Source organism: Salmo salar, chromosome 03 (genome assembly GCF_965601325.2).
Source record: "Salmo salar chromosome 03, fSalSal1, whole genome shotgun sequence".
Classification (NCBI taxonomy): domain Eukaryota; kingdom Metazoa; phylum Chordata; class Actinopteri; order Salmoniformes; family Salmonidae; genus Salmo; species Salmo salar.
This window is the reverse complement of record NC_138293.1, coordinates 18,889,723-18,917,655: the sequence shown is the minus strand read 5'-3', so window position 1 is coordinate 18,917,655 and position 27,933 is coordinate 18,889,723. Positions and strand designations below refer to the sequence as shown.

Genomic DNA, 27,933 nt, shown 5'->3' with positions numbered 1-27,933 from the left:
GCTGTAATGTCTAGCACCCTACTTTATGACAGAACTAATGTGATAGCATCGGGATCATCTCATGTTTTATGACTGAGAAGTCATTTTATTGATCTCTGTTATCTAGTGAACATTTTCATTATGTAAATTTACATATTTACTCCATTATTAAAGGCAAACACAAAGCGTATTATAATACATGTCAAAGTACAATTTCACAAATATCCTATTATCTAAGGTAAAATAAATCTAAGGAATTGCGTCCGTTTATGCGTGAAATTCTCTTCTGATGACTGGATACATTATGATGACGTTTTTGGAGAAGTACTTATACCTATCAAGACACTAAAATTGCGTTATGAACTTAACTCATACAACATACATTTTGAGCATCCTCCTGAGTATTTGGCTTCGTGACACACAAGCTTGTCCAGCCGTGCGATTTCAAAGAAAGCTGATTGGCTCAATCGCAAGTGGTTTTTTTCTAACTGCAAGAGGGTAATATATTTGTTACAGAGCCTCACAATCAACAGTTCCTACAGCAACACATCAGGACTTGGACTAAACAGAAAAACAGAGGCAAGTATTGGCTTTTCTTGGTTTGTTTCTTCTTGGCAACTTTGTTACTTTGGAAAGAAGATCACTGAGTTTAATTTAGTGTCCACTTGGGCACATACATGGCTTTTTTCGTATTGTCCATGTTTTATCACTTCGTGAGAAATTAACAGTAAGTAAAACTCTTCATCACAAACGTTTTCTAATCCAGTATTTGTTTGCTTCTCTGCCCAAAATATTTTCTCTAGTCTATGGCTGTGCCGGGGAACTCACTACGGATACTGCTTCTCGGTGCGTATTTTGCGCTGACGGTCGGAGCGGACTGCGAGAAGGACTGTGCGCTCTGCCTCAGCCGTCTACGGGGGCATCAGACGGCGATTACCACTCTGGTAGGTCAAGTACATTTGGACATGTTTTAAAGCATATATTTAAAGTAAAGTAACGGGGTGATACTTTTTCCCGCGTCTAACTTGTTCGTAAGGAAAGATTACGCAGTAGGCTACGCACCTGTGTTTTTTGGTCACCAAAAGACGCAATGGATAGGCAATGTTCCATGAGGTGCGTGTATCCTTGGAACACGACTTTATTAAACTCTTTTTCATTTATTTTGATGCACGTAGACAATGTAATACCAATTAAATTAGGCAACCGATAATGTCAATTGCATCAATTTGACATTAATGATTCATGTCGGTTGGATTTTAATCTAGGCTACAACTTGTGTTGTTGGTCTAACTGGCGACAACATGAGACCACGAGGCATTTCTTTTTGCCATGCTTCATGAAGTTTTGAAATTAGATGAGGATTTGGTTTCATTTATTACATATAGCCTGTAGTAAAACCAAGACTGTTGCGCATCATCAATTTCACGGGAGCCTTGTCACTTCGATTCTTGAAATGTTGGCTATTAAAGGCAATTGAGGAGTGACTGAATCAGTGTCTGATTAGCCATTCAATAGTACTGGCCTATCCCAAATTCTCAACATCGAACAAAAAGTATAAAATCTTACCACAATGGCATAAATTCAGTATCTCCATCAAACCTGTCTTTATTTGTGGCCCTTAGCATGTTTTAGCTCCATCAGGGGGCAGCATGTTGGTGGTCCAATACAGCCTCAATAAAAATGTTGGTAGATAGCATATTTTCATATCATTCAAATACCCCCAGTAAAATAAACATTCATTTGAGAAGTTATTTTCTATCAGATAATGTATTTAGAATTATATGTAGGCTATACAAAAGCACTCTTCTCCTTCTGCTTTGACAGCTCAGACATAAAAATACATGTTTATGAGGCATTAAAGATGTAGGCTTTGAGGAACATCAGGCTTTGAGGAACATCATGTCTCATTAACTGTTATTCTAAAAAGTGGTCAAATGCACCAGATAAGTGTCTTTCCATCTGTTTCAATATAATGACTCTTAAAACGAGTAGAGCATGAACATCACATTGGAATAGGCAAATAGAATGAATTTGTTCATACATCCAACCGTGTTTCTCCGACAATGGCGAGAGTAGCAGCCACACCCAGAGTATTCCATGCACCAGAATTTGACTTGTTTTATCCCGTGTTAAATATTGTTTAATTAAACACTACTTTATATGTAAAATATGCTTTTTTTTATTGAAAACAAATACATCACTCTGTCACTCCAGTCAATACAGTTGCAAGAAAAAATATGTGAACCCTTTGGAATTACCTGGATTTAAGCATAAATTGGTCTTACAATTTGATCTGATCTTCATCTAAGTCAACAATAGACAAGCACAGTTTGCTTAAACTAATAACACACAAACAATTATACGTTTTCATGTCTTTATTGAACACACCGTGTAAACATTCACAGTGCAGGGTGGAAAAAGTATGTGAACCCTTGGATTTAATAACTGGTTGACCCTCCTTTGGCAGCAATAACCTCAACCAAACGTTTCCTGTAGTTGCGGATCAGACCTGCACAACGGTCAGGAGGAATTTTGGACCATTCCTCTTTACAAAACTGTTTCAGTTCAGCAATATTCTTGGGATGTCTGGTATGAACCATTCTCTTGAGGTCATGCCACAGCATTTCAATCGGGTTGAGGTCAGGACTCTGACTGGGCCACTCCAGAAGGCGTATTTTCTTCTGTTGAAGCCATTCTGTTCTTGATTTACTTCTGTGTTTTGGGTCGTTGTCCTGTTGCATCACCCAACTTCTGTTGAGCTTCAATTGGTATTCTCCTGCAAAATGTCTTGATAAACTTGGGAATTCATTTTTCCGTTAATGATAGCAAGCTGTCCAGGCCCTGAGGCAGCAAAGCAGCCCCAAACCATGATGCTCCCTGCACCATACTTTACAGTTGAGGATGAGGTTTTGATGTTGGTGTGGTGTGCCTTTTTTTCTCCACACATAGTGTTGTGTGTTCCTTCCAAACAACTCAACTTTAGTTTAATCTGTCCACAGAATATTTTGCCAGTAGCGCTGTGGAACATCCAGGTGCTCTTTTGCGAACTTCAGACATGCAGCAATGTTTTTTTTGGACTGCAGTGGCTTCTTCCATGGTGTCCTCCCATTAACACCATTCTTGTTTAGTGTTTTACGTATCATAAACTTGTCAAAAGTGATGTTAGCATGTTCCAGAGATTTCTGTAAGTCTTTAGCTGACACTCTAGAGTTCTTCTTAACCTCATTGAGCATTCTCTGTGCTCTTGCAGTCATCTTTGCAGGACGGCCACTTCTAGGGAGAGTAGCAACAGTGAGGAACTTTCTCCATTTATAGACAATTTACCATGGACTGATGAACATCAAGGCTTTAAGAGATACTTTTAGAGATACTTTTGTAACCCTTTCCAGCTTTATGCAAGTCAACAATTCTTCATCTTAGGTCTTCTGAGATCTCTTTTGTTTGAGGCATGGTTCACATCAGGCAATGCTTCTTGTGAATAGCAAATCAAATTTAGTGAGTGTTTTTTTTATAGGGCAGTGCAGGTCTAACCAACATCTCCAATCTCGTCTGATTGATTGGACTCCAAGTTAGCTGACTCCTGACTCCAATTAGCTTTTGTCTAATTCATTAGCCTAGGGGTTCACATACTTTTTTCAACCTACACTGTGAATGTTTAAATTATGTATTCAATATAGACAAGAAAAATACAATAATTTGTGTTATTAGTTTAAGCACAAAGTGTTTGTCTATTGTTGTGACTTAAAATTTTATGACCAATTTATGCAGAAATCTAGGTAATTCCTAAGGGTTCACATACTTTTTCTTGCCATTGCTGCTTCACGGCTGTGTACCATGAGCCCCTTGATAGAGACAAGTCTCCAATGAAACTAGATTTCCAGTAAGGTATGGGTTTGTGAGCGCTGATCCACCTCTGTGTTTTGAGGTTCCTCTTCCCTTCCTGTCTTTACAGACATGCTCAATAGAATGTGAGGGCAGCCTGGACACCACGAAGCTCCGCCTCTGCCGAGACGTCCTATTAGAGGAGGAGCGCGTTGTAGTAGATGACGTCAAACAGGAAGAGGTGCAGGGCCAGCAGCACCAACTGGCCAAGAAGTATGGCGGCTTCATGAAGCGCTACGGGGGGTTCATGATCAGGAGGCGCTCACCCGTAGAGGAGGGGCGAGTGCAGGGAGGAGAGAACAGCCCTGTGGCTGAGGAAGAGGACATCCGTCTGGAGATCCTGAAGATTCTGAATGCAGAGGCTGAGGACCAGAGGGATGGAGAAGTGGCCAAGCGCTATGGGGGGTTCATGAGAAGAGGGGGGGACTTGGGGGGCCTGGAGGGGGTGGGCAGGCCATTGAAGAAGCGCTACGGGGGCTTCATGAGGAGGGTGGGAAGGCCTGAGTGGCTGGAGGATCAGAAGAACCAGGGGGGTCTCCTGAAACGCTCCTGGGAGGGGGGGCGGGGTGACTCCCCCCTGGCTGAAATACAGAAGAGATATGGAGGATTCATGGACTAGGGGTCGGCCCCTCCTCCAACCTCTCCTGAGTCTGGACTCTCAATGTTGATTAGATTATCCATTCTTGTTCCGTTGTAAAGCTTCACTGTCATGCTTTTTGTTTGATTGGGTTTAATGTGACAAAAAAAGAGTACTGTATGTTTTATGGTTTTGGTTATTTATAAAATAACCTGTGTTCATTGTGGTGTACGAGGCTGGGGCATGTGTGGAAAACCAATCGTGGCATGACCTGTTTGTTTTCTTTCCCTTTGTCTTGCCACTGGTTTTTAAAGGGATAGTTCACTTTTTTTAAATGTTAGTCGAGTTTCCACTTAAAAACTGTCATCCAAACTATTTTTAAGTTTGTTAGTTGGTTATTTAGTAATGGCCAGAATCTCCTGGCGAGGTAAAATTAAAATAAGCTACAGCTTCAAAAAAGTTAATTATCGCTTTAAGTGGCCATAGAACATTTTCTGAAGCTTCCATTTCCACCACAAAGTCTCACAAAAGGCTGTAACTATGGGGGAGTAGGCTATTGTGGCCTTTCCATTGGTGGTTTGGTCTTTGGAACTGAAGGGCCCATCAATGTTATCTGCTTTGTTGTTGGAACATGGAGGTACCCTACTCTAAGTACTGCTATACCAGTGTGTTGTAGTTATCCATCTAATGGCAGTGTGTCGGTCGCTTTTCATTGTTATTATAATAACCATGTTGCTCTTTCCACCGTGCTCACACTTATCCCAGTATGCTGATGTTGAAACATGTTGCTTTCAGTCGATAAATGCCCTCATTTTTTCTTCTTTCCATTGAGAACAGAGCAGCATTTCAGACCAATTAGTTGTACAAAACATAATAAACCCATGTATCCTGCAAAAATAAGTGGACTCCACTGGCTGTTTGATGTGTTTTTCTGCTTGGGAAGTGGAGCCAATGTTCCTGCCTCACTCTGCCAAGCCCACCTGAGATAATAACTCTGGTGTTCATGGTGAAGATTGTATTTATTTGATGCATTCACTCAGCTTCACTTAGCCCTATGTCTATCTTTTTTTGTACAGATTGCTCAAGTGAGCGCAAAATATTAACCGTTTTTAGTTTCTTAGCTCCCTAACGTCTCAGACTACCAAAACTTCACTGATTGATATTTTGCTTAACTTAATCTCCCCCCAGAGGTTTATATGAAGAATGCTCTTCCTCACAATAAGGCAGTATTTTAAATGACTCACAAGTTAGATATACAAAACAGGATAGATAGCCCCCTCTCCTGTCAGACACATTAATTTATATTTTTAATTTCTCTAACTTCACTTCTCAATGGTAGTTGTTTCCAAAGGCACCACCCTATCTATATCCACAGCCATTAACTTCCAAAATGTTGGCAGATACATACATAATGTAAGGAATAAACGCGTATGTTTTTTACATTACCTCGGGAAATAATGGACGACGCTGCGGGATGAGGCGGAGCCGAGTTCCTTTGTGTAGTTCATTTTTCAAAGGTCATAGAGTACCACAGTAATACCCATAAGCACCCATAAAACCTAGCAGTCAAACAGGGAAATGATTCCAATCGTTTTTCCACCATTCATTTTTCCCAAAGGGGATTTTAGAAAAACTTAAAATAAAGGCAGTGTTTTGTGTTTGTTTACCCAGGCATGACGTTTTGAAAATCTCACTAAGACAAGGTGACTTTTATCAGTATATTCGCCTGTATTTACCCCCAAAAATGAAATGCTAATTAGCTACTAATTTGGCTATCATAAAGAATTACAAATGCCATGATGATCTGGATGAGACTGCCGAATCGAGGCAAAGGTAAGAATCTCTGATGTTAGCTAAATGTAGTAATTCAAAATTTGGCTACATTTCTTTGAATTGATAATTCTGTGAACTGTCTCATGCAAGTTTTAAATTGACACAATACCTGTTAGCAAAGGTGTCAGCTAGAGATGACGTGCAGGAGCTTGCAGGGATTTGTAGTTTTGCATGAGGCCTACTTTGATGCTAATTAGCATTTTAGAATCTGAGAGTAAATAGAGCTGAATATATTGATAAGTCACCTTGTCCGAGAGAGATTTACATGTTATCAAAACATCACGCCAGGATAAGCCTACACGAAACACAGCCCTTATTTTAAGTGTTTCTAAAATTCCCTATAGGAAAAATTAATGGTTTAAAAACGATAGGAACCATTTCCCTGTTTGACCGCTAGGTTTTATGGGTCTTATGACACCTCCACTGTGGGGTTCTATGTACAGAACATTGGCGTTTATCCCGCTTATAACAGTTGCCAAAGAAAACAATATGAAAGCACACGCAAATTCATACTTTCTCATCTTTTGGTTGCTAGAGATGCGACCCAGTTGTTCTTTTGATTAGTTCGACATTTACGGACGTGACTCAGTCATTCGTTCTTTATGTTCCGTTGCCATGTTCATTGGCAACGTTCTAATCTCTTGCTTGCTGCTAGCTAGCCAACTAGCCATGGCTGCACAGTCACTACCTCTGCAGCCAGAATAACTGCAAAGTTTATTCTGTTGCGTTTGTTAAAACTGTTTATCCCGTTTATACCACAGTTGCCAAAGAAAACATTACTAACACACACATTTACCGAATATAAATAAAATGTTGTCGTTGATATTTTAATTTATATAAGCAATATAAATAAAATGTTGTCTTTGATATTTTAATTTATATAAGCAACTTCATACTTTCTCATCTTTTGGTTGCTAGAGACACGACCCAGTCGTTCGTTTGATTAGTTCTGTCACACCCTGATCTGCTTCCCCTGTCTTTGTGATTGTCTCCACCCACCTCCATGTGTCGCCCATCTTCCCCATTATCCCGTGTATTTATACCCGTGTTCTCTGTTTGTCTGTTGCCAGTTTGTCTTGTTTGTGAAGTCAACCAGCGTTTTTGTATTCAGCTCCTGCTTTTCCCCAGTCTCTCTTTTCTCATCCTCCTGGTTTTTGATCCTTGCCTGTCCTGACCCTGTACCCGCCCCCTGACCACTCTGCCTGCCCCTGAGCCTGCCTGCCATTCTGTACCTTTGCCCCACTACTCTGGATTACCGACCTCTGCCTGACCTGACCTTGAGCCTGCATGCCGTCCTGTACCTTTGCCCCTGTTGCTGTAATAAACACTGTTACTTCGACACAGTCGGCACCTGGGTCTTAATGTTTTGTCATAATGTTTTGTCAAAATATATCACTCATCTTGAAAAAACATATACTAAAAACTTGAACTTTTTTTATGTGTGGAAATTTTTGTTTTGACATTCTACAAGAGAAACTATCTAAATAATGTTCTAAAATATAGTCTGCAGGCACTTGTGAATGACAAACATCAATAAATCCCATAATTCCTTGTGTAGTTCCAGAGCTCGAGTTTTGACAAAGAACATGGATATACTGACAAGATACAAGTCTCTGTGCCCTAACAATGGGAGTCGTTGTCCACAAAGCAACATGGGCGAGCTGTCTAGCTCCCAATCATGTTTGAATATTCGATGAGGGTTGTTGACGTCAGCCGCCTGTATTCAATGGAGAGATACGATGCTACTAGCCTCATCCGATATAAAGTGTTTTTTTTTTCTCAAAGTTGCCGTGATGTCACATACCCTACTTATATCAGCGCACTTGTAACAACTTAAGCATTACGAAACTTCTATTCAATCAAATAAACCTCACGTAGCAAATAAGCCATTATTTGTTCGTTGACCAAGTCCCTGGGTCGCTCCTCTTTTCAGTTCGCTGCAGCTAGCGACTGGAATGAGCTGCAAAAAACACTCAAACTAGAAGTTTTATCTCTTCATTCAAAGACTCAATCATGGACACTCTTACTGACAGTTGTGGCTGCTTCACATGATGTATTGTTGTCTCTACCTTCTTGCCCTTTGTGCATGTTGTCTGTGCCCATAATGTTTGTGCTGCAACCATGTTGTGTTGCTACGATGCTATGTTCTTGTCTTAGGTATCACTTTATGTAGTGTTGTGGTGTCTCTCTTGTCGTGATCGGTGTTTTGTCCTATATCTTTATTTTATTTTTAATCCCAGCCCCTGTCCCCGCAGGAGGCCTTTTGCCTGTTGGTAGGCCGTCATTGTAAATAATCATTTGTTCTTAACTGACTTGCCTAGTTAAATAAAGGTAAAAAATAAATAAATAAATAATATTCAACACTTTCATTGACCTCCATACTCCTTGCTAGGTGAGCAAAACAACGAAAAAACGCCACCTGCTGGAGGGAGACAGATTTTCCCGCGTTGGGCCTATCTTCCTTTCTGGATTTGATCAGTGGCTTTGATTGGGTGTCATGTGACATTACATAACCAGGCTCCAGCTCAATTCAAGGAAAGTAGGCTGCGCTGTTCAGGCACTTGACGACGGGAAAAGCAACGGATAAACCACGCTGAAGGTGCAGGTAACGTCACCGAAGACATATCTCAACATAAGGAGACGAAATCCTGTTTCAGTTAATGTCTTATTTGCTTTCATTCGCGAGTGCACAAGTCGTTAACAGACCCGAATTTACAGTGTTGAAATGAAGCGAACGTTGTTACAAAATATCTAAGAAACCAGGTTTACATCCAGCATTTTTTTAATGCGAGTCAAGGACGTGTCTGTTAGTGTCACGACGGGCCTGATAGAAACATTGAATTTGTCGGTAAACTTGACAAATGTCGACAAAATACGTTAAATGTATTATGCGAGAAATTACGGCAGAAACGCCTTTATGCACAGATGTTGATGTTCAGAGGGGAAGTGGCGAAGCGAGAGGTTTTACTCAAACATGTCCACGAAGTGAGGAATGTTTGTATGGAGATCAGTGTTGCATTTGGTTAAAAAAATGTAATTGATCATTTGCTACGTGAGGCTTATTTAATCAAATAGAAGTTTCGCAATGGTTAGGTTGATATTCCCTGCTATAAGGTGGACGCACGTGGCATTTCGGCAACTGTGGAAATACAACTTTTAACCAGTTGTGCCTGTTTATAGAGCGATGGACTCGTTAGTATGGACATTGCCATTGAGGGCTACAAAGATGAGTCATTTATCGATATGGCCTGTTCACACGCGTATCTGTCCTCATTGTCTAGAATGGTCCCACCTGTTCTCGCCTGATTTCCATCTTTGAGGACATGTATTTCCATTGTTAGAGCGGTCACTTGACTATCTTATCAATATAATAGACCATCTTTGATATATTAAACCATCATATCGAAGTGAATTTGGGAGTCACACGATACAGTTGTGTGGTCCTTCCACTACGACTCTGGAAAGCCTGCAGTTTATTAGGCTACAGATGAAATAAGATATGAACAGATGAACTAAGATATGAACAGGTTGGTGAAAGTGCACGGTAATTATCTTGATGCTCCTTTCCAATAAATATCGAGGGTCTTATCCTGGTAACATGATGATCGAGTCTTGGCTGCTGTTTTGACAAATACAAATTATGAAGTCAGTGCCAGCCCTAGCCATTGCAATTTGCAACACATTTTGCCATGGGGCTTGTTAAAAGATTTAGTAATTTCATAACACATTTCCTGCTACTCTACCAATTTTGCCTTCGGGTGGAGAAACATTTAGCAGTTTTGAATGCGATATCTGAGTTAGGGTGACTAACAAAATAAATGCGGTAAAATCAAATTTTGTAAAAAAAAAACATCATTCCACGTGAGTTCACAATGCTGCTGCAACAGTTTGGGTCTCACGGTGCTCAAGTTCAGATGCATTGCACCTGTATTAACATTACTGTATTTCAATTCCACCTCGCAAAGTTTGTATTTCCTTCTCATTTAACCTCTCAAAGTTTCGCCATACAGGACTTGTCCCTTGCCTTTCTCTAGCATTTTTCCAACTGTTCAATGGTTAGGGTTGCCAGGTCTAGCTAAAATGTCAAGAGTGAAGACCCCTAAAAACCTGCCAATTCGTTTTTCCAAAAAATAATAATTGTGAGGTGAAGAATGTCGCAAGTTAAAATATAAATCGCCCTTATTAAACTCTCCAGACCATTTTCCATCAATGGATGTCGATTTAACTATAGACACATACGACAATAGAGTTTGAGTGTTGAAAGTTGAAAAGAGGATCTCAATCTCTGTGCAAGAAACACTTGGAAGAACTTCAAAAACGATGTTAGGCTATTTTCTGGCAATTGTGCCAGATATTAAGACTACAAACTTTTATAAATAAATGTTTTTTTGTTGATGCTAGTGGTTGTATTAATTTGGGATCTACTGCATCCCACAACTGTCCCAGACTTTGTTTGGAATATTTTTTTCTCGCACAGAATAGAAGAGGTTGACTTTTGTACTATGGGGGATAGTAGATTGACAGGCTAGTGCTTTTGCTGTTCATTAGGCCTACTTATCTTGTTGGCTGACAAAGTAAATGTGGACAGTTCTTCCAATATCTTCAATATGCACCTCAAAGCATCCTTCACTCATGCTGCCAAACATACCCTCGTGAAACTGACTATCCTACAGATCCTCGACTTCAATGTAATTTACAAAACAGCCTCCAACACTCTACTCAACAAAATGGATGCACTCTATCACAGCGCCATCTGTTTTGTCACCAAAGCCCCATATACTACCCACCACTGCGACCTGTACACTCTCGTTGGCTGGCCCTCGCTTCATACTCGTCGCCAAACCCACTGGCTCCAGGTCATCTATAAGTCTTTGCTAGGTAAAGCTCCGCCTTATCTCAGTTCACTGGTCACTATAAGAGCACCCACCCGCAGCACATGCTCCAGCAGGTATATTTCACTGGTCACCCCCAAAGCCAATTCCTGCTTTGGCTGCCTTTCCTTCCAGTTCCCTGCTGCCAATGACTGGAACGAACTGCAAAAATCGCTGAAGCTGGACTCATATCTCCCTCACTAACTTCAAGCACCAGCTGTCAGAGCAGCTCACAGATCATTGCACCTGTACACAGCCCATCTGTAAATAGCCCATCCAACTACCTCATCCCCATACTGTATTTATTTATTTTGCTCCTTTGCACCCCAGTATCTCTACTAGCACATTAATCTTCTGCACAGCTATCACTCCAGTGTTTAATTGCTATATCGTAATTGCCTCGCCACTATGGCCTATTTTATTGCCTTACCTCATTTGCACACACTGTATATATAATTTTTTTTTCCTACTGTATTATTGACTGTTTGTTTATTCCATGTGTAACTCTGTGTTTGTCGCACTGCTTTGCTTTATCTTGGCCAGGTTGCAGTTGTAAATGAGAACTTGTTCTCATCTAGCCTACCTGGTTAAATAAAGGTCAAATAAATACAATTGGATAAGGATGTGCGCAGTTGCTTCTCCGATGTCGGTCTTCACTTGTAGCCTGTGAGAAAGACCCGATCACTTGATGGAGAGCCATGCTAGTGAGAGGTGCTTCGGAGCGCGCAGCATACTGGGCCAAGGGAACAACAGTCTCTGGCCACAAAAGGATTATTCTTTTTTTTTTTTGGGTCATTATGGCCACACAAAGAGAATGCTGCCATGAAATTCGAGGCATTATCAAATTGTGAATTAAATATTTAGGAAGTGTGTAGGAATACCTATTTCTTAATCACTCAACACAGAATAGCCGCATGTGCGCACTCCCTCAAATCATTTGGAGAAAATATCCTTTGTTTTATTCAGCTTTGTTCAATTGTATTCTTCATAATATAAAATAATGCCACAGAATTTTAAGCAAATCTTGTCAGCTAAATTAACTAGTGTAGCCCACAGCCATTTGGCATAGCCACATCACGACCTAACATAAGGACAACTCAAGAGTATGCTATTCTGTTCTTCTGAAATAGACTACATTTTCTTCATATCATGCTTCTTTAGACCTGTCTAGAATAAATAAGGGATTTATTTTGAAGGCGTAGGCTATATTACATGGATTTATTAGACTTTTTAAAATGTAGATGTTCTAAAGGTCTGCATCAGTGGCTTGTAGGAAGCCAGGAGATGCTGAATGTGTTAATGCCAATTGCTGTGAGATCGACAGTTATTTGCTTGACAATCACCAGCTGACGAAATTTCGTGACCGCCACAGCCCTGGTTGAGACTCGACTGATTTCCTTATTTTCTTTGTAATATTTGTTTTGATCCGCATGCCTAAAAAAGGGAGTTTCCCATCCCTGATTTAGGCTATACCCGCATTGTATGTGTGAACTATTGGCTAGAGCGCACGTGCCAAGACCAGTCGGCACATTCACTATATAACACAACATTCTTACAAACAAAACCATCAGAGTTGAAAATGTGACTTTTTCGGTACATGGTAATTTTAACCGCAAACGTAATTTATGTGCACTACGTCATCACGCACAGTTTAATGCAGACACCCCTCTGGCATATTGTTTTTTGTTTTATGAGGATTTTAGAATATTCGCCAATTTGATGGAAACCTTAGGCCTAACTTTTGCGTCGGTAAAATGTGGATACATTTTGAAACGCTGACGTTTTATATTTTTGCTACTTTGTATTCGCTCTTGCCTGTCATTTAGTGTAGGGCTGGGCGGTATACCGTATTTTATAATATACCGGTATTGATGCACGGACCGGTTTGGGTTTTTACTTTACCTTCTATAACGGTATTTGAATGTTTGGTGTTAAATGTGTTACTGCATGTTTAATGTCAATTTTTATAGTTTACTTCGCTACTTCAGTCAGCTCTCTCCATGCCGCTTTCCACACAGACCTAGCCCCACCCACTGTCACTCAAGGAGCACAGTTGTTGTTCCTCGACCACGAGACTCTTGCGTTCAGTCAGCATGGTCAATGCAGCGCATGCAACAATGTTTACAACAATGCTGTTTTCACTTTGCTTCTTAATATACATTCTTACATCTGGCAACAGCTAGTTTGTCTTTTCTTAGCAAGTTTTGCCTAAATCTTTTAAAGCCGCTAATGCTAATCGCTAGCTAGCTAATAAATGTACTGAATCAGAGCAAACATAATTAGCTATACAGCCTGACAATACCAGTGTTGGTGTAGACCTAGATCAGCATGTTTGTGCAACTGTCTTCTAAATCAGAGAAATACGCGATGTAAGAATGTTAGCTACATGAAGTAGCTAAGGGAGAACATTCAATGTAGCCGAAGATTATAGGGTTCCCTAGGAAACACTTGTCAACAATTTGGTTCCTACTCTGTCACAATAACTCCTCCCCGTGGCATTTTCATTCGTTGTCATGTGAAACACTATATTCAAAGTGTCCACTATTATATTCCAACTATAGAATTTGAAAAGTCATTCTATCCCAAGTGTTTTGCTCTAAATCGCAAGTCAATTTGCAATTGCAACATTTGGTTCAAAATAAGGCCGAGATGGTTCAGCCCTACATGGCAGTGTGGAAATGATCTCAAATGAGTGCAGGAAATGTATAAATTATTTTGGGTTGAAGTTGAATTGAACAGTATAGAACAGTATAAAACAATCAGGATAGAGAAGACTGATTTTGAAATCACTTAGCATGTACCGTAAATTCCGGACTATAAGCCGCAACTTTTTTCCCAGGCTTTGAACGTAGCGGCTTAAATAATGAAGCGGCTAATATATGGATTTTTCCCACTTTCAACATTTTTTCTCCAAAAAAACACATTCTGTGACGTGCTCAGTTTTTTGGCGGCATGAAGCTTTCATTAGACCAATGAAATTGCCGAACGGGTTACGGTCAAACATCTTTTTTGTTTACTGTTTAGATTAAATCGAGCGCGCTCAAACTTCCCATCATTCTGATTACGGGAGTCATTTTTTCACCCTGATTCCTGGGGGTACAACAAAGTATTTGCAGCCACTCGACATCAGTGTAAATCGTGCATTTAAGGTGGCGCTCCGTGTTCAGCGGGAGGCTTGGATGACAAGTGGGGAGAAATCCTTCACTAAAACGGGCCGCATGCGAAGAGCAATTTATGGTCAAGTCTGCCAGTGGGTCCTGACAGCGTGGAGCATTGTCAAAAAATCTGCTATCATCAACGGGTTTCGAAAGGCTGGACTGCTGCGTGTTGAAGAGGGCTCAACGGGGGATTTGCCTCCGGATGAAAGTGACGAGAGCGACAATGAAAACGATCCAATATCGGATGAAGCAATTCTGAGGCTATTCAACTCCGACACCGAAGGAGAGGACTTCAGTGGTTTCAGTGCACAGGAGGAGGAAGATGGTGACCAATGACTTTCTTGGTAGGCTACTGTTTACTGCAAATTTTAAATTTTTTGTTACAAGCCGTGTTTCGTTAAAGCCTGTGTAAAGTTCATTTGTTTCAATGTACCGGTAGGCACCTGCGGCTTATAGACATGTGCGGCTTATTTATGTTCAAAATAATACTTAAAAAAAAATTCAGTGGGTGCGGCTTATATTCAGGTGCGCTTAATAGTCCAGAAATTACGGTATGTTACCACCCTAGGGTTGCGCGCCTCTCATTAACCAAATGTCAAACTTTTTATTATTCAAAAACATTAAGTATACCATCCAATTTTTTTCTTCAATACAGTGATATGATATTTTGTCCATATCGCCCAGCCCTAATTCAGTGCACATGCATTTTGTTTACATCACAATCAAAATTGTGATTTTTATGAATAGCCTAGTTGCATTTCATGCATTATATTATCAGTTGAAAGTTATCCTTTTCATATCAAAGAATGCTGATTCTATAGGCTACAGAAATATATTTGGCAACTACAAAAGCAGAACACTAAACTGCAAAGTTTAGGCTATAACACTCATCTGCAATCTATTCAATAGACAAACAAATAAGCCTGCATAAAACAATCAAATCAAACGGAAGTTGGCAAACAAACAAATTCACTTTTAATTGTCACAACTGTCTTTCCAGGGATCAGCAAAATGAATTTCCTCCTGGAAACCCTTCAAGTGATCGTAATGTCGATCTATTACAACATGGAGGCGTTTGTCCGACTGTTCATCCCACCCAAGAACAAAAATGTCACCGGTGAAATCGTCCTCATCACTGGGGCGGGCAGTGGCATTGGCCGGCTCATGGCTGAGAAGTTTGCTCCCCTGGGCGTTTCTCTGGTCTTGTGGGACATCAACCAGGAGGGCGTGAAGGAGACTTCAAGGCTAGTGAAGGAGAAAGGGGTGACTAAGGTCCACTACTACTTATGTGACTGCAGTGACAAGGCCGAAGTCTACAGAGTGGCTGACCAGGTAAGCCACCTGATCCTTATCAACTAGTCTTCCATCAAGAGTATATTTGTGTTGCTGCTTTGTTGGGTAATTCTCAGCAAGTCTTATGGTGTCCTGTGATTTGATGGCAGGGATATTAAATAGAGATTCCGGAGGGTTGAAAACTGCCTCATTTTTTAAAAAACCTTCAATTTTGGACTCGTGTCAATGTATAGCTCATACATGCATAATAAACTATCTACAGTCCTCTCCCAGTGGAATACGTCACAGAATCCTTACAGTTTAACCTGCCATCATTTAGTGCAAGAGATCAATGTAATTGATCCTGTCGTGTAGTGAACACGGCCGCTGAAAAATTAAAAGTAACCACAGAACAATTGTACATTGAGTTACTTTTTATCATTACATTTTGTTTTAGTCTACTTGGTAAATATTTTCTTAACTCTTCTTGAACTGCACTGTTGGTTAAGGGCTTGTATAGTAAGCATTTCACGGTAAAGTCTACACTTGTTGTATTCCGCGCATGTGTCAAATAAAGTTTGATTTTGAGTTTGCTTGCCATTTAGTTATTTAAAGAACAGTGAGAGTACATCGAATACATCAATCAAATCCATGCATCAGAAGTTAGATCTATTAGACCTCAGAAGTGTCATTTCTCTCTTTCAATGCATTTCTCTGCAAACCAGAAAATGTTGTGAGCTAAAGATATTGTAGCCACACTAATACATTTAGCAGGTAATTGTCAACCTTATCAGAAACACTGACAACCTTTTTTAAATGGATACGTTGGGATTTGAGGCCATTTATCTCCTTCCCCATAGGCAGATGAACTCATGGATACCATTTTTGTCTCTTTGTCAAGTAGGAAGGAAGTTTGGTCATTTTGGTTATAAAGTCAGTATATTACAAAACTGAGACTTGTGTAATAGAGTTCATCAGGACTGACATGAGGTTGGGTTTTGAGTTCAATCATGCCCACTAACACCGGATGGTAACGCGTAGGGAGAATTGTCATGTATGTGCTGATTGTGCACCATCCAATCGTACGGCAGAACACAGATGGTGCGACACATTACGCAGCGCCTCGGACTTGTTTACATAAGTTAACATGTTGCCAATGTTATGTTGAAAGAACACTTGGCCCCTAAGCCCTTTGTGGAGTGGCCACTTGTTGATGTGTTTGCTAGTGTTCACTTGAGTCTGCCCAGTGCTTGACTTGGATGGAAATAGGAGCCAGCTGGCTACTCATTATGGGTGACGATGCCATTTTGTATTAAGGCGCAGGGACTCCACTATACTTTTTAGCTAATATTCTATAAGAGGTGCAGGAACTCAATCGGTAGAAAATGTGAGGTGCCGGTACACAGTTCTATGCCCTCCTTCCCAAGTCGAGCACTGAGTCTGCCACAGACAGACGCACTCTATAATAATAGTGAGAAAGTTGTAAAAACATAACAGTACCTTAGCGCGCTCACCAGTGACTTGATAAGCTGATTATAGTTAACGTGGCTTCCCTGCTCAATGTGCCTGCAAGCTACTACTAGCTAGCTTCATTGACAAACAAAGATGGAACTTTGCTAGCTAGTGTTTTTTGGCACTGATAAACAGTAACTTGTGCTTTATTTGCGATAGCTTGCTGTCCTGTGCAGCAGCAGACTTGATAGTCTACAGTGCACTACTAGCTTTCATGCACATTTTTGAACTTGCGAAATACTGCACCAAACCCCAATTGTGACTAAAATGTCCTTGGCAAAAATGTCAATGAATGATAGATTTGTTGATTCATTCTGACTATTTTGAGGAACTGGTATGCTATTGGCTATGTTTACATTTACATTTTAGTCATTTAGCAGACGCTCTTATCCAGAGCGACCTTACATTTCATTTCATACATTTTTTTCCCCCGTACGTTGCTACGGTGTCTCTAGTTGCTACGGTGTCTCTAGAGCGACAAACAACACTAACTGCCAGGGTACGATAACACACCCACATCGAACCACACCCCCAAGACTGAAATCTGAGCAACAGAAAAACACTTGGGAAATCAACCAGTTCACTCCCTCTTAAAATACCCCCCCCCCCAGGTTCAATCTGTTACCCATGTCCATAATTACACAGCAACAATGTTATATAATCCTTACCATAAGTGGGTTGCCAGGATGTAGGAAACAAAAAGATGTCGTGTGTGTTGAGTCAACGTGTGTTTTTGAAGTAGTGTGGTAAAAGTTAACACATATCTATGTTTAGGTCAAGAGAGAGGTGGGGGACGTAAGCATTCTCATAAACAACGCAGGCATCGTCACGGGCAGGAAGTTCATGGATGCACCAGACTCCCTCATTGAGAAAACCTTTGAAGTTAACACCATGGCACACTTCTGGGTGAGCAAATGAGATGACTAGTGCACATCTGCTACTGTCTTGTCTGGTTTCTCTCACTTGCTGTCTTTGTCAGTCAGTGCATGCATTTTAAATGTGAAAGCATTATCCTAAATCCACCAATATGTTTATAAAAATGTGATGGCTCTAACTTCATTGTAGGCCTATGTCCCTGTCAATTCCACCCACACCCATCAAATGAACACAGATCTGTGTACTGATTCATATTTCATTGTAAAAGTTCTCCCGCTAATTTCTCTCTAGACATATAAAGCCTTTCTCCCAGCGATGGCTGCCAACAACCACGGTCATCTGGTCAGCATTGCCAGTTCAGCTGGTCTGATTGGTGTCAATGGGCTAGCAGGTAAATCACCCACTATGCATGACTTACTCCAATGTTCCTCAATACTGGACCTGGAGAGTGACAGGATGTGCAGGCTTTTGTTCCGGTCCAGCACCAAGACACCACCTGATGGCTAATCAATGTTTGATGACTGGCTTAATCAGGTGTTGGTGCAATGCAAGAACAAAAGCCTGCACAGAAAATCTAAGGACATTTATTTGCCACATGCTTCATAAAGAATGGGTGTAGACTAACAGTGAAATGCTTACTTACAGGTCCTTTTCCCAAAAGTGCTACGCACCCTGTAGCCATTGTGCAGAACATTGCCTTTGTCAATGCTGTAAACTCTGGCCAGTACATTGTGCAATCAGATTCCTATCATGGAGCTGATCGATACAATGTTATCAGTCGACCTCGAATGGGGTAGAGGTTTAATGTGTAACTTATTGTACTACTGTACTGTAGTTGACGGTTCCAAAGACAGACTGAGGTAGATGGACTGAAAAATGGTTCAAGGACAGACTATTTCAACATTCAATTGATGTTGACATTGCCAATTTCACAATTTAGTATAGACAAACATTATCTTGCTGTAGAGACCTTTTGTTTAACCTGCTCTAAAACTGTTTGCAAAAACATGTTTCTCTCTCCTGATAGATTACTGTGCCAGTAAGTTTGCTGCTATTGGCTTTGCTGAGTCTGTGGCTCTGGAGCTACTGGCTACTGGGAAGGATGGAGTCAAGACTACCATAGTGTGTCCATACTTCATCAATACTGGCATGTTCGATGGCTGCAATACTAAGTAAGTTATCTGCCATAAGGTGTTATACGGGACTTAATTTGACTTTAAAGTTGTCATATTTTTAATGCTTTTATAAAGGGTTATCCTCCTTGCATATATTTTTATAAAGTTTCTCATTAGAAGTTTGAGATTGAATCCTGCTAAAAGGGTATGCATCCATGTAGAAAACTACTTTTAATATGCAATCCCTTTAAATGCCAGGGCCAGTTCTGTTTCTTTGAAACTCTCCACGAGAGACCTTTGAAATTGTGTTTGGTTCTTTTGAATGACCTCGTCTCAGCATTGACAGGGCAAAATAGATTGTGTTGTGCAGGACTTACAAAAGTTCTGGGAGACTTTCTCTCTGAGCTGTGTGCTTGTGAGTTACTAATGCCTATTGTCACAACACTATGTGTAAAAGGTCACGCATATTGGTCAAGTATGTGGACTGATGCTCAACGTTGCTAGTCAAAATTGCTAGCCCTATGGTACAATTAAGTGATAATGCCAGAGAAGCTGGCGTTTGGAGGATGTATTGGCAGGGATGTTGGGCAAATCGTTCCAATATATCCTCCAAACACTGGCTTCAAAGGCATTATCACTTTTATACTACGAGTTACCAATATATTCAAATAATGATTGACAAATTTTCATTAATGTAATTTTGATTAATTTATTCATACTATTTCATCCTTCCACAAGATATAGTCCTGACACAAATCTAGGGTTGCTACCCAAGCCGGCTGGTCGTTCGTTCTATCGGTTCAGATGCCAGAGACGCGGCCCAGTCGTTCAGTCTTTTTGTTCTGTATCTAAGGACGCGACCCAGTCGTTAGTATGGCAATGGAACATTTAGAACGGTCTGGCAACGTTTTTATCTCTTGCTAGCTAGCCAATTACGGCTACCTTACAGTAACGTCAAACAGTGCAGCCAGAATAACAGCAAACTAGCTGCATTTGCGTTTGTTTAATCTGTTTTCTAGTGACATTTTATTTGGATACATCCATACCAATCAGCTAATGATGCGCAATTTCACCTGGCATAGGAAATCTGCTCTCTCGTCAGGACACTTGTTCAGAGGAGCTAGGCAACAACACAGCTAACACTATCACTTTAAATTGAAGCTGGAAAGACGGCAAACTCGCCGCATTTTGTTTTAGCTGTTTCTATTGACATTTCTTTGTATATATCCCTAAAAATGATGCCAGCTGATTCATGATTTACACTGGCTGAGAAACGATGCATGTCTGTCTCCTCCCGACATGTTCATTATTATGGGACAGCTGAAGATCGAATTTCAATATTGAAACAATGTTGGAGAGACCGACAGCAAGGTTTATACAAATCTCCGTTGTTGAAAAATCAATGCTAGTATAAAATAAGTGGGAGATCATGTATAGATGCTTTTTATAATGGAGATCAAGTTTATAAATAGCCTGGCTGGGCTGATAAAACAGTGGATTGCGAAGTGAGATGGAACAGAGTAAATGGGCATTTGAACGTCATAGATTTAACCAGTGGTAACTTGTGGAATAGATATTGACTGGAATGCGATTTTAACCAATCAGCATCCAGTATTATACCCACACATTGTATAATTTATCACTATCAACAACAAACATAGAAGTGTGTACTGTACACAAGAAGAAGCATTACATACTATGGACTGGCTACAGTTGTGCTATTAGGTAAAATAAATTGTTTCCCCCCCCACAGGTGGCCTCTCTTGTTGCCCATCCTGGATCCAGACTACGTAGCGAACAAGATCATTGAAGCCATTTTAACTGACCAGGTCTACCTTCTGCTCCCAAAGACCATGTATCTTATCATGGGCCTAAAGAAGTGAGTCCCTTCATGTTCTTCCACTCTACACTTCATGATGGGATAGCATGCTGGGTTTAGCTATTTGTCGCACTGCCTCAATCACAGAGATCTGCTGCACAAACATGCACAATGACACTGTCAGTCACTCCATTCCAATACTCAGAAATGGTTACATGCTCAAAATGCACAGTATTGTCATACCCCTGGTCACAAACTGTTTCCTTCACTATTATATGCCCAGGTTAGTGTGCCCTCGGTCTAGTTTTCTTGCCTCCCTCCCTGACAGAAGTAGTTTACTTTCAAGTCTTTTAATTAGCATAGTCCATATCTTCCCTAGGTGTCACTTTTTTTTTTTTTTTACGGCTTGTTTTTACTGTTCCTGACCCAAACTAGCCTGTTGGTGAGTCTTCAAGTCTCAGACAGGATGGTGAATTATTTAGTGTAGTAAATAGTGTAGTAATTGACGAGGGAGGATGGACAGACAAACATTTAAACATCTGGTTAGTGACTAGCAGTTGTAGAGAAACCAGACCACCCCAAGCTTTAAGTCAAAGCATTTTTATACTGTTGGTGTATGTGGACCCAAGCAGTTGAGCTGGGTTGCCAAGCAACAGCTTTAGTATTTTGTCTATGGACGAATGCATTGCTAGGCTAAACTGTGAGCACTTATGAAGCTTGTTTCTTCACTACATCAGGCAGGCTGTCATTTCTGATATAGTTCAAAGAAACTTGTTACATGTTATTTTTTCACTAACGTACATGTGGTGTCTTAAGAAATTGTGACACAATGTGGTTATTTGGGGGCACATATTAATGATCACAGGTTCTGGTTGAAAATGTCACTTCAGACCCACTATGGATGGTTATTAATCTTAGATGGTTAATGCACAAACACACATGAGTGTTTATAAAGTTGCTGACCTCCCTTCACCGTGTCCTTATAGCTCCTTGAGGTGGAAGCAGGCAGCTCTCCTGGGGAAGTACCTGGGTGCCTTCGAGAACCCAGAGCACTGTGAGACAACAAGCCTTAAGCTGCACTGATCTTCACTTGAGCCCCTTGCACTCTGACCATCATTTAAACCATACCTATGGTCAACAAACTCACACACCCTCAGGGTGTGAATTGTTTTCTGTAACATACGAAGCCATTCGTGCATCAGCGTCATTGGCTGCCGATAGCAAAATGTAGATTTAACGGTTATGTCTACATTTCACACTGTTAAGAGAGGGCTCCGAGGTGATTTCTGTTAGCATAGCATTTACATTATCCAACAGCTTGAGGTAAATTGTTAGCATTCAATTTTCACCAGAGGTATCAGGGAATTCAATCTGCATAGTGTTACTGCATTATCACTAGTACTGAAGGTACATTCTGTCACTTTATTTGTGAAACAAAGACCTCACCCAAAGCCCTGTAGAAGGGTTGTACATGTGCATTGATGAATTTGCAAACAGATACATATTTTAGGGAACTAGTGAGGGAGTTTGTGTTTGACTACTGCATTACAAAAATCTGTCAAAGCTGTTTGAATGTTTCACTTGGGCCTAATGCCATTGTTAAAGAGGCATTGTGCATCAATTAAATACCTGTTACAGTATGTAGAAATGCACTTTTGTGGTTGGGTGTATCTTCAACTTTTTATATGGCGATAATTGTAAATCCCATCGGGATATGTGACTACTACAAGAATTATAATAAAAAATTTGTTTTTGTAAGATGGGATGAAGTCATCTGTTAGTCTAGACTCTACAATCATTCAGCAAACCCTCACTCATACCCAGTGCAAACCTAGTCAGATGGGATGAAGTCATCTGTTAGTCTAGACTCTACAATCATTCAGCAAACCCTCACTCATACCCAGTGCAAACCTAGTCAGATGGGATGAAGTCATCTGTTAGTCTAGACTCTACAATCATTCAGCAAACCCTCACTCATACCCAGTGTAAACCTAGTCAGATGGGATGAAGTCATCTGTTAGTCTAGACTCTACAATCATTCAGCAAACCCTCACTCATACCCAGTGTAAACCTAGTCAGCGCTAATACAGTCGTTACAGGGGTGCGTTTGAGGGGAAACAACCTGACACATGACTCTAATTGTACGACAACCATATATTTTCTTATCTACCCCATACAGTTCTATCAGAACTTTTTATAATGTTGTACCCTCCTGAACATGCCCCTAGAAATGAGGAAACAGTTTCTGTTGTAATGGCAGAGCTGCTTGGGTACACCCCAGGGCATATTGCATCGATCATATCATTAAAAAAATCACTTTTTCAATTTATTTTGAAGGCTATCAAAAGGTCATCAATCTCCCCCCTCTGCCAACGTGACATCACAACACCTCGTCTTTGGCTGTATTTGCCCAGTAAGCTGAATTCTGATCTTTTTTAAACTAATTGGTCTTTTGCCCAATCCGATCAGCTCTGAAAAGTTCTGAGGTGTTGGCCAAATAACCAATTAGTGGGGAAAAAAAGATCAGAATTAGGCTGCCTTTGTATCTCCATAAGGCTGGCAGGTACCGGTAAACGCTTACCGAGCTATCCCAAAGGCCACAGATGGAGCTATTGATCTGGAATTGATGGTTCCATCTTACCGTCCAAATGCATTGTATGCAGCTGGCAATACACTCGTATTCCCGTGGACCGGTTCATACCTAAAACATTTTCTATTCCGGCTGTAAAGGTGTCGATTTCCTACATTTTAATGGTGAGAAGGAGGAAAAAGCTGAAGATATGAGTACGTTCTTTGAAACACCATTTTCCACCACCAAGATAGTGGCTAATGCTACTTACTGTTGCACCCGGAGTTCAGTCAGGGGTAAACCACACTGCTGCAACCTGATTGGCTAAACGTGATACGTAACACCTGAGAGTAGCATTCCTAGGCATTAGCCACTTTAGCTTGGTGGTGGAAAAGGGTGTTTTCATAAAGAAAGTATGCATATATTCTGGCCTTCCTGCCATTAAATCTAGTTAAGGAGGAAATCGATGCCTTTGCAGCCTGAATGGATAATGTTTTAGTTACGAACCGGTCCAGGAGGATACAAGTCTATTACCGGCTGCATACAATGCGTTTGGATGGTAAGATGGAAATGACTCGATATCGCCATCTGCCAGCCTTTGGGCTGTTGCTAAGCACTTTCTTATGCATTTATGTAAAATACAGATGCCAATGAGCAGTTGCTGTTATAGAAGCACCTGGTTGAGTGGACTACAAGACTACATTTAGCTGGATACAACACAGATTTATTCAGACCTACACCTGATTAGGACTGCAGTTGACAAATTATCTGCAACCTCAACATTTTAAATCTACACAAGGCTTTTTGTGTTATGGAAATGTCCTTGATAAAGAGGGCTTTTAGAAATTTGAACAGGCTGAGTATGTCTGGTGGGGAAGTCTTGATTTGGAATGACTTCCATGGCTACTTTAGTTCCTTGAGGCCTTTGAGAATGAGTCTGAATGAAAGAGTGAGTCGTTGGCTTCATGTCGAATACAGCCATGACGAATACAGTAGACGTAATCACTCGCCACCAATTAGACAATGATTTAAAGCATGAAATGGCTTCTCTTATTAACATCTTAAGTAGTGCAATTATGAGGTTATTATGCCCTTTGAAATAAGTTTTGTTACTGGACCGGAAGACATTCAAACAGCGTCGATTATACCCTGAATAATTTATTGGATTTTCATCAGTTTTCATCTTTAATTAAGGGGTTTAATTTAGTCTCACTGTGATTACCAGTTAGCCTAACTAACAGAATAGATAACTTAATGTAGTTGGTTCTAATGAAGTTCCAATGAAGTAATTTGGACTCACTTTCTCTTCTAGACGATGTTTGTTCTCCTAATAAGCTATAAATTGCGCATTGCAGTGATCATTGATAATATGTAGCCTAATTGACTGTTTTTATCACCACAGTATTATGCCCGTCAAGCTTGGGATTCTGCTGGGGATGTATCTGGGAGCGTTCAACTTTATGGATGCTTTCAAAGGACGCGTGAAGAAGGTGGAGTAGAGAAGAGAGGGAAAAAAGAGACAAAATACTCTGTAATATTAGTGCCTCAAAGGAGATTAATAGTGCCTGTCATGTTTCTGTATTTGTTTCTCTTTTTCCATGTTTTATTCTTGTTTATAATTAATTTTAGTGTATGAAGAAAAGCCTACATACTAGTTTAACTCTGCAGACAAATGATATGTGTAGGCTGTATTGTTAATCAAATAATTAATGTATTGCCTTAAAAAAAAAGTTTATGTAACATTGTATTTTTGTAGCATAAACATAAGGTGTTAGCTCACTACACTGACACGTAAGTATTGCTAACCTTGGTAGCTATTTCACTCTTGTAACATTCAGTGGAATACGTCCTCTTTTTGGTCTAAAGGAAAATTGGAAGGTTTTTATTATTGATGCACTTGTTTTTAGTTTTTTTTTGTTGTTGATGAATTTGTGTCATAAGGTCCATTGTTTTGATGTCAAAGCAGTTTCACCCACAGTGGTAACCAGAACCAACTTCACAGTAGAGTAGTATGGAGGTACAGTATACTGCCATGTTGTCATTAGTGGTAGAGTAGTATGGAGGTACAGTATACTGCCATGTTGTCATTAGTGGTTAGATTACCTCATGCGCACACATGCACAATATACATTAGAAAAGGTCTAGTAGAGAAGCTCAGGAAACTGTCATGTAAAGGATGACACCTGTGTGTACTGGACTAGTTTTGTGAAGTTTGCTAAGTCTACAGTAGCCAGATGAAGGTTTACTCTACTGCCAATAGGATAATCAATGAAGTAATAATGCACATGCATTCAATGGCTCTGTACAGAGGTGTTAGGCATAGGATCGGAAGGTTAGGATAATGTTTTGTTGGAAAATTATCAAATAGTTTGCATATACAGTATTTGTCCTCTGAACCTACCCTTTATATTTGAACAAATTAGCTGTTTATTGGTTAAAGGAAGATGTTTTCCTTTGACACTGAAGAGTTGACAATATGAGCTAATCATTTTATTTTAACCATGTTACATATTAATTATTGCTCTTTTAGCATTATGTTATGTGTGTAACTGTTGGTATCTGAACATTATCCATTTTTAGATGTGTTTGTGTTGAAAGACAAATGTCATGAGACATTTATTAATAGTAAAAAGTTTGAAATCAAAGTCTTCTGTCAGGCATTTATTTTTTTAATTCCTCCGGTGGTTCTGGAATGGTCCCCGACAAGGTACTAAATGTGTTTACTTGGTGATTGTGTGATCATAGCCCCATCTTGTGGAGAACTTAACCCTTTCTAGTCCTGTCAATGACTTTCCTGATTAAAGGGACAGACTCGGGCTGCACATCACTCTCCTCGCTGTGTACCATGTCGGTCAGCACATCAGCCAGGCTAGTGAATGACAACAGTTGGATTCAAACCAGATGTCTCCAAATACAATGGATACTCTGGGGGAGATTTGATGTATTCATATAATGTATTAGATAATCTTTTAAATATCCGATTTAACCTCCTGACCCTTCAGTTTGTTGTCTCATCTGGAGAGAATTGCAATATTGTTAAGTACAGTTGACTTACTGATACTGATCTTGTTTTATCATAACTGATGTGAAATAATGTTCAACTGATGCTCACCTTGGTGTAGAGTTGCATAGTCTTGTATGTAGTGTAAATGAGATTATTTGGGACATTGCAATACTACATTTTGTTCACTAGAGGTCACTGGTCATACAGAGGGGATAGACTGTTCTTGGAACCCTCAGAAGCCTAGCAGCCTGAAATACAGTGCAACAAATTATAGTCTGGTACCAAAAAATGTTCTCTTGCACAGAATTGTATTCCATAGACTTTGATAGTTTAAATGTATTCATTTATGTGGGAATACTGTATTCCAGAACAGACATTTCACAATGCAAATCATAAGTGATTAAGGTTATTCTCTAAGGTGCGCAATGCCCATACATCCCTTCCTTGGCTCTCTTGATGACGTTACATGCTCTAAACAGTGCACGCTGAAAGGCAGTGCATGGTCAATCCAATGTCTGCATTGGCCATGCAGCATTTAAAGCCAATTTATGCTTGATCTACGTATGTGGTCAGAGGCGCCGTAAGGATGGTGTGACGCAATTGCGGATCCTCCAGAGGGATGCCGAGGCCAAAATGAGCTCAAATCAAAATCAAATCAATTTTTATTTGTCACATACACATGGTGAGCAGATGTTAATGCGAGTGTAGCGAAATGCTTGTGCTTCGAGTTCTGACCATGCAGTATATCTAACAAGTAATCTTAACAATTTCACAACAACTACCTTATACACAAGTGTGAAGGAATGAATAAGAATATGTACATAAAAATATATGAATGAGTGATGGCCGAACTGCATATGCAAGATGCAGTAAATGGTATAGAGTACAGTATAAACATATGAGATGAGTAATGTAGGGTATGTAACCATTGTATAAAGTGGCATTGTTTAAAGTGGCTAGTGATACATTTGTTACATCAAGATGCAGTAGATGGTATAGAGTACAGTATATACATATGAGATGAGTAATGTAGGGTATGTAAACAAAGTGGCATTGTTCATAGTGGCTAGTGATACATTTATTACATCAATTTTTCCATTATTAAAGTCGCTAGAGTTGAGTCAGTATGTTGGCAGCAGCCACTCAATGTTAGTGATGGCTGTTCAACAGTCTGATGGCCTTGATTGAAGCTGTTTTTCAGTCTCTCGGTTCCCGCTTGATGCACCTGTACTGACCTCGCCTTCTGGATGATAGCGGGGTGAACAGGCAGTGGCTCGGGTGGTTGTTGTCCTTGAAGTTCTTTTTGGCCTTCCTGTGACATCGGGTGGTGTAGGTGTCCTGGAGGGCAGGTAGTTTGCCCCCGGTGATGCGTTGTGCAGACCTCACTACCCTCTGGAGAGCCTTACGGTTATGGGCAGAGCAGTTGCCGTACCAGGCGGTGATACAGCCCGACAGGATGCTCTCGA

General features: G+C 40.3%; 2 protein-coding genes across 4 annotated transcripts; both read left to right on the top strand.

The window, feature by feature from the left end:
* The first annotated feature begins 257 nt into the window (after nt 1-257).
* On the top strand, nt 258-5,338 carry LOC106599210 (proenkephalin-A). Its single transcript, XM_014190330.2, has 3 exons — nt 258-558; nt 783-923; nt 3,932-5,338. Exons 2-3 carry the CDS (start codon nt 786-788, stop codon nt 4,478-4,480), a joined length of 687 nt encoding a protein of 228 aa, XP_014045805.1. The 5' UTR covers nt 258-558; nt 783-785; the 3' UTR covers nt 4,481-5,338.
* A 3,404-nt stretch (nt 5,339-8,742) lies between these two features.
* LOC106599159 (epidermal retinol dehydrogenase 2) lies at nt 8,743-26,108 on the top strand. 3 transcript variants are annotated; one of them, XM_014190272.3, is made up of 7 exons: nt 8,743-8,876; nt 15,301-15,632; nt 17,859-17,990; nt 18,252-18,351; nt 18,988-19,132; nt 20,829-20,954; nt 24,866-26,108. In XM_014190272.3, exons 2-7 carry the CDS (start codon nt 15,312-15,314, stop codon nt 24,960-24,962), a joined length of 921 nt encoding a protein of 306 aa, XP_014045747.1. In that variant the 5' UTR covers nt 8,743-8,876; nt 15,301-15,311; the 3' UTR covers nt 24,963-26,108. The 3 variants fall into 3 exon arrangements, with proteins under 3 accessions (XP_014045747.1, XP_045570542.1, XP_045570541.1); XM_045714586.2 differs by lacking the exons at nt 8,743-8,876; nt 24,866-26,108 and adding exons at nt 12,016-14,644; nt 21,881-22,652; XM_045714585.2 differs by lacking the exon at nt 8,743-8,876 and adding an exon at nt 12,942-14,644.
* The last annotated feature ends 1,825 nt before the right edge of the window (nt 26,109-27,933 follow it).

Coding starts and splice junctions, on each gene's coding strand:
- LOC106599159 (XM_045714585.2), top strand. CDS start 14,623: ATGGTGACCAATGACTTTCTTG. Junction 14,645..15,300: donor GGTGACCAATGACTTTCTTG/GTAGGCTACTGT, acceptor CTGTCTTTCCAG/GGATCAGCAAAATGAATTTC. Junction 18,352..18,987: donor TGGTGTCAATGGGCTAGCAG/GTAAATCACCCA, acceptor CTCTCCTGATAG/ATTACTGTGCCAGTAAGTTT.
- LOC106599210 (XM_014190330.2), top strand. CDS start 786: ATGGCTGTGCCGGGGAACTCACTACGGATACTGCTTCTCGGTGCGTAT. Junction 924..3,931: donor AGACGGCGATTACCACTCTG/GTAGGTCAAGTA, acceptor CTGTCTTTACAG/ACATGCTCAATAGAATGTGA.